We start from the raw sequence: 14067 nt of genomic DNA, 5'->3' as shown, positions 1-14067 counted from the left end.
ACAGCCCTGGCTGGAAAGATACAGAACTGTTCCATTGATCATTGCTGAACTCTGAGATGATGTGAAGAATCCAAGATGGGACAATCAGGTCACCTGGCCACATATCTCATGACTCTAATCCCGGCAGGCCAGCGGAAGGGTGAGACTGTGTAATTTTGCTCCATCTGGTGTATTTGCTGGTACTGTCTTATGTTATTAATTGCTGGTGGTTCAATAAATTATTGCCACACTGTTTACCATCACCCTGTGTTGTCTGAGTAGTGTTCTGCCCACAGAAGACTCCGTGTCTTCACACCTTCCTTCAATTATATGAAGTTTACCGTTTGACAGCCCCACATCATGGTGTTCCCACTTCCAAACTTCACTATTGGTATGGTGGTTTTGGGGTGATATGCAGTGCCTTTTGGCCTCCAAGCAAGGTGTGTATTATGGTATCCAAAGAGTTCAATTTTTAGTTTCATCTGACAAGACTATATTTTTCCAGTATTTCACATTCTTGTCTAAATGTTGTTGAACAAACTTTAACGCACTTGAACAAGCTTTTTGTTCAGCAATGGAGTCTTGCGTGGCAAGTGTGCATACAAGCCATGGAGGTTGAATGCATTACTTATAGTTTTCTTTGAAACAATTGTACCTACTGATTCCAGGTCTTTCTGTAGCTCTCAGGTATCCCTTTCTTTAGGGCAATTTTTTGGATAATTCTTTTTACTCCTCTGTCTAAAATTGTCTAAAACCTGGTTGTGGCCGGTTTTTGGTGAAATTATGTTCTTTCAACTACCGGATAATTGCCTCAACAGGACTCACTAAAACCTTCAGCAGTTTAGAAATTCTTCTGTTACCAATGCAATCAGTATGTTTTGCAATAATAAGGCTGCAAAGGTCTTGAGACAGCTCACTGGTTTTACCCATCAAGATGCTTCCTTTGTGGAATTCTGGTGGGAATTTCTTGTCAATAGCACCTTTAGATATATATCTACTTAGAAAATTGGTGACGTGTTTAATACTTATTTCACCCGCAGTATAATAATGTGAAATATTAACTGCACATTAAATATTGCTTTTTATTATTATTTGAATTAAATAATTTAGTAACTGCATATATTTTTAATTCTAATGTACTGTATTTTTCAGACTGTAAAACACACCTAATCATAAGACGCATAGAAAGTTTAGACAGCAGAAAAAAGGAAAAACATTTTTTCTACTAATTAAATCTTAACTGATGGTGTTAAGTGTAGTACTGGTGTGTGTACTCGTGTGTGACGACAAATTAAAATCTGGCCACTTGTAGGTGGAGGGGTGTGAACTCTTAATTATGCCAGAGGTACTATTCTTTTGTTCAGTAAGTCAAGGGACATGAACCGTTGTTTCATGCAAGACTGTCCGGTGCCCCTTTTTGTATGCTAATTGGTGGAATATCGTCGCCTGGCGGTGTACTAGACTGCATCATTTGGAGGACAATAATGCAGTCTAATTAAACAATTGAACAATGAAGGAATAGCCATGACCACCCCACCCATCCCCCATTCCTGTAGGGCTATGAACTGCTATGGAAGCTGACGGTTATAAAAAGGGTCTGGTCCTGTCACCTCTGTGATTTCACAGGACTTCAGCCTAGGGACCATGGTTCCAGCTGCTGGATTACAGAACTCCTCCACTGCCCAACACAGAGCCCACAAATTAATTTGGATGATCCAGGTTGGGACAATTCGGTCACCTGGCCACATAGCTCGCTGTGCTCGGTCAGCTTCCTAAGCTTGCCACTACCTCCTCTTTGTAGATGCCCACCAAAAGAGGGGGCTTCTGGTTGGAGTAATTGGTCAGGTGGAAGGTTTTTCAGCTGCTCACTCAGGATGTGCAGCCTCTGTGCAGGTCCAGGTACCTTTCTCTCCTGCTCTGCACCAATCAGATAAGCATAAGGCTGAAGGAGAGAGCGAACTTATCTCAGTGATCAGGAAGGACACTGTCTCAGCGTTCGCCACTGTCACAGTAAGCTGTCTCAAGTCAATAAGATGCACTTTTTTCTTGCTAAAAGTGTGTCTTAAAGTCCAACAAATATGGTAAGTTCTAAAGTAATTTCCCTTTCTCATTTAATTGTATGACTGTTTGTTGTATGTTTTTGTACAATTTGTCAATAACATATAGATTCTCCCAGTCTGAGTTAATTTTGATGGTCAACAAAATACGATTTTCCAATAATTAATTTTTCACACTCTTGGTATGTTAATGGCTCCCTGTGTGGGATTATTGATGTTTAAAGGTGTTGTCTAAGTAGTGGACAAACATTTTTATATGTTTGATCCTGTTAAAAGGAATCTGTCACCACTTTGGAGTTATCAGACCTCTACTATGGGCATACAGGGTATAGAAAAGTAAATCTAAACATACCTGTATGGCCCATGGTAGAGGTCGGAATGCAGAGATATATAGTTTTATCTCCTTGGTTTTTCACAGGCTTGGCGTCCTACGGACGCCCAGCTATCCCCGCCCATCTGCTTATTATTCCACCAATTCCCCACTTATGTTCACGTTTACCTTATTTACCCCCCTCCCCGCATGTCACAGGGACCTTTTCTTCCCTCACCTTCCGGCACATGAGCAAAGCGTAGCTCACAGGGAGCTCGCTTTGTTTCCTCTTGGGCCCATTTGGCTGAGCACAGTGCCACAGTGCTGTATTGCGCAGGCGCCGGGGAGGCACTGTGAACTCCCCGGCACCTGCGCAATAGAACACTGCAGCACTGTGCTCAGCCAAACGGGCCCGGGAGAAAACAAAGCGCGCTCCCTGTGAGCCGCACTTTGCGCATGCACCGGGAGGGGAGGGAAAAAAGCGCACATCACAGGGACCTGTGACGTGCAGGGAGGGGGGAAAATATGGTAAACGTGGACAAAGACGGGGAATTGGTGGAATAATAAGCAGATGGACGGGGATAGCTTGGCGTCCGGGGGACACCAAGCCTGTGAAAAACCAAGGAGATGAAACTACATTTCTCTGCATTCAGACCTCTACCATGGGCCATACAGGTATGTATAGATTTACTTTTCTATTCCCTGTATGCCTGTAGTAGAGGTCTGATAACTCCAAAGTGGTGCCAGATTCCCTTTAAAATAAAAATTCTTGACAGGAGAATTTCACCTTTTACCATGTGAGATAGGAGATCATCTGAATTCTGCCGTAAAACTGTTTATTTTGTTTGTTAACAAAGAGACAACAAGTGAGATACTCAGCAGGCTGTCTGATGCAAATATATTTTGATAATATTTACATAGGCAAGGCAAAATATACACAATCAGATATGAGAGGCAGTTAAAACTAATACTCGCTGCCGACTATAGATAATATTCTAAGCATACTGTGTTTTAAAAGATACGGTTACTGCTTCTACACATCTCAGAATGTCAATTGTTTCTGACCGCAAAGATAACATCTGTCTACTTTTCAGTCATGCTATGATCTTTTGGTAAACATATTTATAATTTATATATAACTAAGGTTTTAAATCTCTAGTATTCAACACATTGAATATATTCATAATGGATAAATAATATTCTTTTAACACCTTATCATAATTCTAACAATAATTTGTATGTAAAGCACTGCAGAATATGATGGCGCTATATAAAAATAACGATTATTATTATTATAATCCTGCAATGCTGGTGCCGTTCCAGCGGTATCAGCATGTGTCTTCCCGGGGCTCATGTTAAGTTGTTACGCCATGTGAGCCCTGCACTCAATCATTGCTAGCATCACTTTCAACAATGACAAATATGAGGAATGACAAAGGGTTGTCCTAGAAGTGGGCAACTCATTTAAGAAGGTACAATTTTCAGGTAAAACATTTCCAACATTCTGAACATGAAAATGGCTTCTCCCCTGTGTGACTAGAAAGAGATGATTTCTTCACAAAACATTTTCCACATTCTAAACTAATATGAGATGGGGAATACATGACCAGAAAAAAATATGCAGTATAAGAATTCTTTTGAGAACCTGCTATTAGAAATGGAAATAAAGAACAAAAACAACAAATTCTGAATGAAAATAGAAGAGCAAGAGAAACCGACTACAAACTAAAATGTGTCTATACAAATACACAGATCATGAGTAACAAACAAGGAGAATTGGAGCTGCTAACAAAGGAAGAGAGATATGATGTCATAGACATCACTGAAAGTTGGTGGGATGATACACATGAATGGAATACAGCGAGGACTCAGACTTTAAGGTTGGACTTCAGAAAGGCAGATTTTAATGGAAGGTTCAATGACTCCATGTTCTAAAGGACAAATGTCCAATGAGGGGAGATTTTGCTAAATGAAATTCTCACTGCACAGTAACAATCCCGAAAAGAAGGAAGAATTGGAAGCATTTAAAGAGACCAGGATGGATATACACAGAACTGAAACACTTGTTAAAAAGGAAAAAAGAAGTGTACATTGAATGGAAAGAGGGGGGCATATTTAAAGAAGAATATAATGCTGTTTGCAGGTAATGCAGGGCAAGCATTAGAAGAGTTAAAGCCAGTAATGAAGTGAGGCTTGCAAGGGAGACCAAAATCAATAAAAATGGATTTTGGGGGGATGTCAAAAGCAAAAGAAAAGTCAGATGCTATAGAATTTTTACAGGATGAACAGGGTGAATTGGTCAAAAATTACATTGAGAAGGCTGTCTTCTTTAAGAAAGAAATTGCAACATCAACTGATCTTCATGGTGCTATCGAAGGAATACAAGAATCCACATTATCTATAAACAGAAAGATGGTGAGTGTGAAGACCCGAGGGTCTTCCGTGGGCATAATACTACTCAGACAAGACAGGGTGAGGGTAAAACAGTGTGGCAATATTTTATTGAACCACTAAACAGACAATAAACATATAGAACAGTCTGAGAAAATATCCGAGATGGTGCAAAATTACAGTCTCACCCTTCCGCTGGCCTTTCAAGATTAGAGCAGCTGCGACTTTGGGACTTCCAGCGTCAACTACCTCAACTAGTGGCCCCTCACTTTTGGCGGGTCCCCACAGAGAAGAGGTAGCGGTAAGCTTATGAAGCTGACAGTCCATCGAGGTACAAGGCCAGGAGACCCGAGGGTCCCACCCTGGCCTCTCCGAGAGTTTCTATTGGGCCAGATGACAGGCTGGTCCCAATCTGGCTTCTCCGAATGTCTCCATGGTTTCCAGGCGATGGAGGGTCCCACCTGGCAACCCCAAACAAAATAGCCACAGTGCCAGGTGACCTCATTGTAGCAACCCTGATACCTAGTTGTATCCATGAATTCTCTGATGGTCAATGAAGCCGATCTGTATCCTTCCAGTCAGAACTATATACTTTTAGGCTGGAAACCTATTGTGTCCCTATTGTGTAGAATCCAAATCTGAGGATGCTATCCATCTTCTGTCCCGAGGAAGGTCTCTCTGATTCTCCTTGATTCTCTTTGCAGCAGCATAGAAAACCCTTTTTATATATGTGTCTAAGGTTATTAGTCACAAGTTGGGGGGGGGGGGAGGTGCAGGGCTCACTCAGGTCTCACTGTTTGAGCTAATCCCTCTGCTCTTGTAAATAAACTAGCTGGGTTAGTACAATATTCAATTAGCATAGTAACAAACATCAGTGTCCCAAACACTGAGTCACTGTCCTTCTTGACCAACCCTCCCTCTAAACAAACTTGCTCTTCTCCAGTCCATTCTGAATGCAGCAGCCAGGGTCGTATTTCTATCAGGCCGCTTCACCGATGCCTCTACCCTGTGCCAGTCATTGCACTGGTTACCCATTTACTACAGAATACAATACAAACTCATCTCTCTCACCCACAAAGCTCTCCACAATTCTGCACCGCCCTTTATCTCTTCCCTCATTTCTGTCTATCACCCTTCCCGTGCCCTTCGTTCTGCAACTGATCTAAGACTAACATCCTCCTTAATCCGAACCTCGCTTACTCCGTCTCCAAGACTTCTCTCATGCTGCGCCAGTTTTCTGGAATGCACTACCTCAAACAATTTGACTAATATCTAGCCCCCATGTTTTAAACGTGCTTTAAAAACACATCTGTTTAGACAAGCCTATGACCTCAGCTCACTAACATAACTCTCCCCTGTTCCCTCCTAAATGTTAGTCTTAATCTGCTTCTGCCTATTCCTCTGTCTCCACATCCTTCATGCACCCAATAGCACACAGTAACTGCACTTAGATACTGATACTGGCTGAAGGAAGACAATGTTCTATCTATTGTGTCCCCCTATTTCCATATAGATTGCAAGCTTGCGAGCAAGGCCCTCACTTCTCCTGTACTGTTGAATTATGATACATTGTATTGTTTTATTGTCTGTACATGTCCCTACTTAATTGTAAAGCGCTGTGAAATATGTTGGCGCTATATAAATAAAAATTATTGTTATTATTAACCAAACAAACACACACATTCAAAAGTCAAAGATAATATTGTATTTCTCCTGGCTTAACAAATCTTAACGTCTGGCTAATTAAGATTAGAAGCTGTGTCATCACAGTGAGGGAACACTTAGCTAAGTTATACGAATATAAATCTAGTTGTCCAGATAAATTACATCCTAGGGTATTAAAGAATTAGCAGAGGAAATTGCAGAACCACTAGCCAGAATCTTTGAAAAATCCTGGAGGAGACATCCCAGAAGATTGGAGAAGGGCAAATGTTGTTCCTATCTTCAAAAAAGAAAAGAAGATGGAGCCTGGAAATCACAGGCCAGTGAGCCTTACTTCTATACCAGCAAAGATCTTTGAACAAATAATTAAACAGCATGTATGCAAGTACTTGGATAAGAATACAGTAATTAACCAGAGCCAGCATGGCTTTGTAGCAACCAAGTCATGCCAGATTAATCTAATTTCCTACTATGATGAAATCACTGAGAAGCTGGATCAGGGAAATGCGGTAGATATAGTAAATCTCGACTGCAGCAAACCATTTGATAAAGTATCTCATACTATCCTTATTGAAAAATGACCAATTATGAGATTGACAAGGCTACAGTTAGGTGGATTCATAATTGGCTCAGTGATTTTACGCAAAGAGTGGTAATAAATGGTTGGTCATCCAATTGGAAGAGTGTTTCAAGTTGGGTACCACAAGGCTCTGTCCTGGCCCCAATGTTGTTCAACATTTTTATAAATGATCTAGATAAGGGAACTGAAGGTAAACTAATCAAATTTGCAGATGATGCAAAGCTAGGAGGGATAGCTAACACTACAGAAGACAGAGAAAGGATTCTGAAGGATCTAGATAAGTTTGAACAATGGACAGCGACTAATAAAATGGTAATTAACAGGGAGAAATGCAAGATCCAACATCTGGGCAAGAAAAAGGAAAATTACAGTTACAGATCTGGAGAAATAGAACTAAGCAACAGCCCTTTTTTAACACTTGAGTCAACATTTTGCTGCAGCAGCAAAAAAAGGCAAATACAGTTCTGGGATGTATTAAGAGAAGCATAGTCTAGATCACGTGAAGTAGTTATCACTCTGTACTCCTCCTTGGTCAGGCCTCATCTGGAATAGTGTCTAGTTCTGGGAACCACATTTTAAAAAAGACATTGAAAAACTGGAGCAAGTTCAAAGAAGAGCGACCAAAATGGCGAGAGGACTACAAACTATGTCCTATGAGGAAAGGTTAAAGGATTTAGGAATGTTTAGCTAGCAAAAAAGGCTAAGACGAGTCTTAATAGCGGTCTACAAATATGTGAAGGGATGTCAGAATGTAGCAGGAACATCCTTACACTCATTTGCACATGGAAACACGAGAAGCAATGGAATGAAACTGAAAGGGAGAGGATACTGACTAGATATTAGAAAAAACATTTTGACAGTGAGGGTGTTCAATGAGTGGAACAGGCTGCCACAAGAGATGGTGAGCTCTCCTTCAATGGAAGTCTTCAAAACAGAGTCTGGACAGACATCTGTCTGAGCTGGTTTAGTAAATCCTGCAATGAGCAGGAGGCTGGACACGATGACCCTGGAGGTCCCTTCCAACTCTAACATTCTATGATTTTATGAACAGGAAAACGGCTTTTTTCCTGTGTGGGTCCTCTGGTGTCTAACAAAATGCGATTTCTGGTTAAAACATTTCCCACATTCTAAACATGAAAAAGGCTTCTCTCCTGTGTGGGTTCTCTGGTGTATAACAAGATTCCATTTCTGGATAAAACATTTCCCACATTCTGAACATGAAAAAAGCTTCTTCCCTGTGTGGGTTCTCTGGTGCTTAACAAAATCTGATTTGTCGTTAAAACATGTCCCACATTCTGAACATGGAAAAGACTTCTTCCCTGTGTGGGTTCTCTGGTGGCTATCAAGATGCGCTTTCTGGTTAAAACATTTTCCACATTCTGAACAAGAAAAAGGCTTTTCCCCTGTGTGGGTTCTCTGGTGCTTAATGAAATCTGACTTCTGGTTAAAACTTTTCCCACACTCTGAACATAAAAATGGCTTCTCCCCTGTGTGAGTTCTCTGGTGACTAACAAGGTGTGATTTGCATACAAAACATTTCCCACATTCTGAACATGAAAAAGGCTTCTCTCCTGTGTGAGTCCTCTGGTGACTAACAAGGTGTGATTTGCATACAAAACATTTCCCACATTCTGAACATGAAAAAGGCTTCTCCCCTGTGTGGGTTCTCTGGTGCTTAATGTAATCTGACTTCTGATTAAAACTTTTCCCACACTCTGAACATGAAAATGGCTTCTCCCCTGTGTGAGTTCTATGGTGACTAGCAAGGTGGGATTTGCATCCAAAACATTTCCCACATTCCAAACATGAAAAAGGCTTCTCTCCTGTGTGAGTTCTCTGGTGACTAACGAGGTGTAATTTGCATACAAAACATTTCCCACATTCTGAACATGAAAAAGGCTTCTCCCCTGTGTGGGTTCTCTGGTGACTAACCAAATCTGATTTCTGGTTAAAACATTTCCCACATTCTGAACAGGAAAAAGGCTTCTCCCCCGTGTGGGTTCTCTGGTGCTTAACCAAAGCGGATTTTTGGTTAAAACATTTCCCACATTCTGAACAGTAAAAAGGCTTCTCCCCTGTGTGAGTTCTCTGGTGATTAACCAAAACTGATTTATGGTTAAAACATTTCCCACATTCTGAACATGAAAAAGGCTTCTCTCCTGTGTGAGTCCTCTGGTGACTAACAAGGTGTGATTTGCATACAAAACATTTCCCACATTCTGAACATGAAAAAGGCTTCTCCCCTGTGTGGGTTCTCTGGTGCTTAATGTAATCTGACTTCTGATTAAAACTTTTCCCACACTCTGAACATGAAAATGGCTTCTCCCCTGTGTGAGTTCTATGGTGACTAGCAAGGTGGGATTTGCATCCAAAACATTTCCCACATTCCAAACATGAAAAAGGCTTCTCTCCTGTGTGAGTTCTCTGGTGACTAACGAGGTGTAATTTGCATACAAAACATTTCCCACATTCTGAACATGAAAAAGGCTTCTCCCCTGTGTGGGTTCTCTGGTGACTAACCAAATCTGATTTCTGGTTAAAACATTTCCCACATTCTGAACAGGAAAAAGGCTTCTCCCCCGTGTGGGTTCTCTGGTGCTTAACCAAAGCGGATTTTTGGTTAAAACATTTCCCACATTCTGAACAGTAAAAAGGCTTCTCCCCTGTGTGAGTTCTCTGGTGATTAACCAAAACTGATTTATGGTTAAAACATTTCCCACATTCTGAACATGAAAAAGGCTTCTCCCCTGTGTGAGTTCTCTGGTGTATGACAAGATTCCATTTCTGGGTAAAATATTTCCCACATTCTGAACATGAAAATGGCTTCTCCCCTGAGTGAATTCTCTGGTGCTTAACAAGATCTGATTTCTGGTTAAAACATCTCCCACACCTGGAACAAGAAAATCTATTGTCCGCTGTGTGAATTTTTTGATGTTTAAATAAACACTTTTCGATGGGAAAACTATTTCCATATTCTGAACATAAAAATGGCTTCTTTGCTTTAGGAGTAGTTTGTTTTTTAATGCTTATTTTGTGACTTTGAATTTCCTTAGTAGTCGCTAATGAATCAGAAGACAGATCTTTGCTGTGAAGGGACGATGGTATATCTGGAGTAATGGCATTCACTTCAGTTGTATCCTGTGTGATATCAAGCTCATCCCAACATGATGATGATGAAGATGTCAGCTGTCCCTCTGGTCTCCTGGCACAGACATCTGCTAAGAATAAAACCAATTGTTATTTTTTTTAATAAAATATCCTTGAATTTTATATTTTTGAACATTTCTACTTAAATTGTCCGTAGAAATGGCAAGTTATGTAAAAATATTGTATTATTCACCAAGACAATGACAGTTCACAGTCTAATAGACTGTGTCCAAACCACATTTAGCAACCATGTATTTGGCATTGATGTAGTGAGAAGAACCCACTTAATTTACGGTGTGTCCCCCCTGGAGCACAATCTGGGCACTATGTGTTGGGTAATAAAATGGCAGATTTGCTATTTTCACTCTCCAACATCCATGGCGTGCTAATTTCCGGAAAGTGGCTGTGAAGTCAAATTCGTCACTACTCTATGGGGATTTCTACTGCTCTGGTTTTCTGCCATTTTGTTGTATTAGAACTTCAGCAATTGGTGTGTCCCATTTTCTCTGGGATCAGCTCCTGCGACGTCTGCTTCTCTCAGCAGACGGCATTGGTGATAGAGGAGAAGACAGAATCAAAAGCTCTGGGCAAGACGGGCTCCCTTCATCCCCTAAGATTAGGGTTGCTGGGACCAGTAGTACCATCCAGTCTGGCAGTATGTGCTGTCCGCTGAAGTAATCTGCTCCCTACTTCAGCCAATGGGAAAGCACCGCACCCTACTAAATCTCAAAGCATATTGCTAGAAGCTACCAGATGCAGCCTTGTTCTCCTCTGGTTCAGTCCTCTGTGCTCAGCTCCCGGCTTGTGTATTTGTTCCCTGTTGTGACCCCGGGCCGTTTACTGACTACTCTTGTGTCTTCTGAGTTTGTATTTTCTCTGCCCTCCTGGTAACGACCTGTCTACTTGATTATTCTTCTTCCCATCTCACTCCACAGAACATCAGGTAGCACCATGGCCCAAGTGTAGGGGTCTCTGAGTAAGTCCAGATCCATATGGAGGGGTTAAAAAAGTTAAAGGATGATGGGCAAAACTGTGACCAAACCCAATAACATAACTACTGAAATGATGAAGCTCAACTGTATTCTTCAGAAAAAAAAAGAGTAACTAGTGGTGAAACCTTTTTGGGGTAATTAAGAGTATGGGGCTCGGTGGCTCTTAGCAATGTAAACCATTGTAAGGGCCAATATTTTCTATCAGATGAGTTTTAAGAAGAAATATTAGACATTTAAAGAGAACTTTTTATAATACTGCAGAGCTGAGGTGTCTTAAATTTAAATCTTGGGCATTTGGAAGAGGAAATGGAGACCTTTTTTAAAGACTACCAGGGAGTTACAGACTCACATAAGTGAGGCCGGCCGATCCCATCACAATCAAGCTATCATACAGAATGAACCTGTTAAAAAAAAGACATAAAAAAATATGATACATCCTCAACAAGAACGTATGTTTGGGGGGAGAACGCCAACACTAAACCGGAGTTGCACTCATTTATGATAAACCATTGGAGCTACTATGAGTCCTGACCAAAAGAGTAAAGAAAGTATTAGCGCCCCCATTTCAGGAGAGATTGAGCAGTAATCTGAATTCCTTAGGATTGAAAACATAATGGAATTTATGACGTTGAGTGAATCCATGAAACCAGGGCTGGAGCCAACACATCTCCTGCAGGCGTGAATAATTGTATATTACAGCCATCAGCCACGCACAGCTTAGAGATATATCATGGCACAGGTGTAATGTTTTCTGTATAGTTTATCACAATCCTGTTTGAAGTTAGTTGGTTTAAAAAGAAATTGAAAAGTCAGGATAAAGGGAAACTCTGCTGTTATTGTACAGAAATTCACACTTGGCCTCACTGCACATTTAATATTTTCGATCATAAAAGTGAAGTTTGGCCAGAAAGACTGGACCTGGTCTTGTAGGGACCATATGAGGACATTCAGCGGCACAGAAAGGAGAGATATCAGGGATCTAGGAAGCCAACAGTATCATTACTCTCCGCTTTCTATTAGAGGCCCATCAGAATATTTTTCTGCAAGTGATTTTCTCACTTGTTAGCACATTCTGCATAAGCTGTCATTTGGCTTTGTATTTTATAGATATAGACAGGTAAGGGTCAGCGTCTCCTAATTCCAGGGGGTAGGTGGATCCTCCAGGTTGTAAGTTCTGTAGAAAAGGGCTTTCATTACCCAAAGTCATTTGAACAGTTTTGGGTGGATGAGAATGTTGTGATCTGGAAGCAAAATGGTGATCACACGATTGTGATATGGCCGGACTACACAACCGATAAAGCAGCCACAGCCGGTGACAGAGAAGAATCTGTGACTTCTCTGCATTTAGTGGTCACTACTCACCTGGGTAGTCATATGTAAGAATCTCCTCTTTACACCACTCATCACCCCTCACATATGTCTCTGTAGTATTAATATGGGTCTGATCTTCACCCTGAAACAAATATTGTAAAAGTCACAGACAGATGGAGAAGTCACATCTATGATCAGCTCTAATCCTGCCATCTCCACCGTTCTCATTACACAAATATAAAACATATAATACTGGTGGATAAAACAAGACTGAGCACAAGACCTTCACAGCCGTCTACACATCATAGGGGAGATCTCATGACACCTTCTCTCCATCTACCTGATGATCCTGAGGAACATTGGGATCTTCTTGTTTACAGTCCTGTGGAAGAAGAGGACGGGGACATCTCTCTGGTGTTGTCCTCTTACTGGATAGATCTGGAGGAAACACATACAGGGACTGAATTCATTTTTTACACATAATTAGATAAGATAATTATAGGCTGTGTGTATTCAGTCCTGTCTATTACCTGGTGATGTGAGGGACTGGGGAACCTCCATCATGACGTCTTTGTACAGATCTTTGTATCCTTCTAAATACTCCCACTCCTCCATGGAGAAATAGACAGCGACATCCTGACACCTTATAGGAACCTGACACATACAATGATACAGTCATCCCCCGATCCCTTCATAGCAGTATAATGTCCCAGCATTCCCAGCAGTGTCACCTCTCCAGTCAGCAGCTCAATCATCTTGTAGGCGAGTTCTAGGATCTTCTGGTCATTGATGTCCTCATGTATCAGGGGGTGAGATGGAGGTCCTGTGATTGGGCTCAGGGGTCTTCCCCATCCCTCAGACACAGGGTCCTGACAGCGCTCACTAGAGGTCTTCTTCACTACTGTGTAATCCTGATAATGGAGAAACACATTAATAAATCTCACTCCAGACATTTCCAGAGTCCTCACCTCTCCAGTTCTGTCCATCTGTTATTTCCATAGATAAGAATGATGTAATGTGACGTCATCAGAATCTCTCACCTCTCCAGTAAGCCGGAAGAGGATCTCTAGGGTGAGGTGTAATATCCTCTCCGCCATCTTGTCTCTGTCCATATCCATCCTTAATAGGTGATTCAGAAAAATTCTCTTAATATAGAAGATCTTCACTGAGAGGATCCGATATTGTAGAGACCTGAATGAGAAGAAGATGAGCCGATATAACATCATAAAGAATTCTGTGTATTAATACAATTACTGGAGACAATAAGGGAAATATATCAGGAGATAGAATGTGTAGATGTTGTATTCTCTAGTCTTTTATGGACTGGAACACAAGTTGAATTGATGACTTAGACATCTCCTCCATACTTCCAATCGCTAAGTTGGCCACTGCTTCAGTAAGAATCACCCAGAAACCCACGCAGCAATGGTATTTTTATTATTTTACAACATTCTGCTTTTGTCCCTGACGTACTAATAAAACCTATATATTTTAGGCCACAGACAACAAGCAGTTTCTTCCTCGGAGTCTGCAGCTAAATACGTGTCTTATAGACTCATCTTCCATAACGCTAATTCTCGTCATATACATTACACGTGGCATGAGAAAAAACAACTTCATAATGACGACGACATCTTA

The 14067-nt window shown here is 41.1% G+C and overlaps 1 protein-coding gene across 1 annotated transcript; it reads right to left on the bottom strand.

Moving 5' to 3' along the window:
- Positions 1–5511: 5511 nt before the first annotated feature.
- Positions 5512–13634, bottom strand: LOC141201597 (uncharacterized). Its single transcript, XM_073663600.1, has 6 exons — positions 13470–13634; positions 13161–13340; positions 12960–13083; positions 12770–12867; positions 12481–12571; positions 5512–10194 (listed from the first exon to the last, which is right to left on the bottom strand). Exons 1-6 carry the CDS (start codon positions 13545–13547, stop codon positions 8021–8023), a joined length of 2745 nt encoding a protein of 914 aa, XP_073519701.1. The 5' UTR covers positions 13548–13634; the 3' UTR covers positions 5512–8020.
- Between the last annotated feature and the right edge of the window lie 433 nt (positions 13635–14067).

This window comes from Phyllobates terribilis, unplaced genomic scaffold, assembly GCF_046119375.1.
Source record: "Phyllobates terribilis strain yellow unplaced genomic scaffold, ASM4611937v1 Scaffold_119__1_contigs__length_5224398, whole genome shotgun sequence".
Classification (NCBI taxonomy): domain Eukaryota; kingdom Metazoa; phylum Chordata; class Amphibia; order Anura; family Dendrobatidae; genus Phyllobates; species Phyllobates terribilis.
Note: the sequence above shows the minus strand (reverse complement) of the source record. Positions and strands in the feature narration are given on the sequence as shown.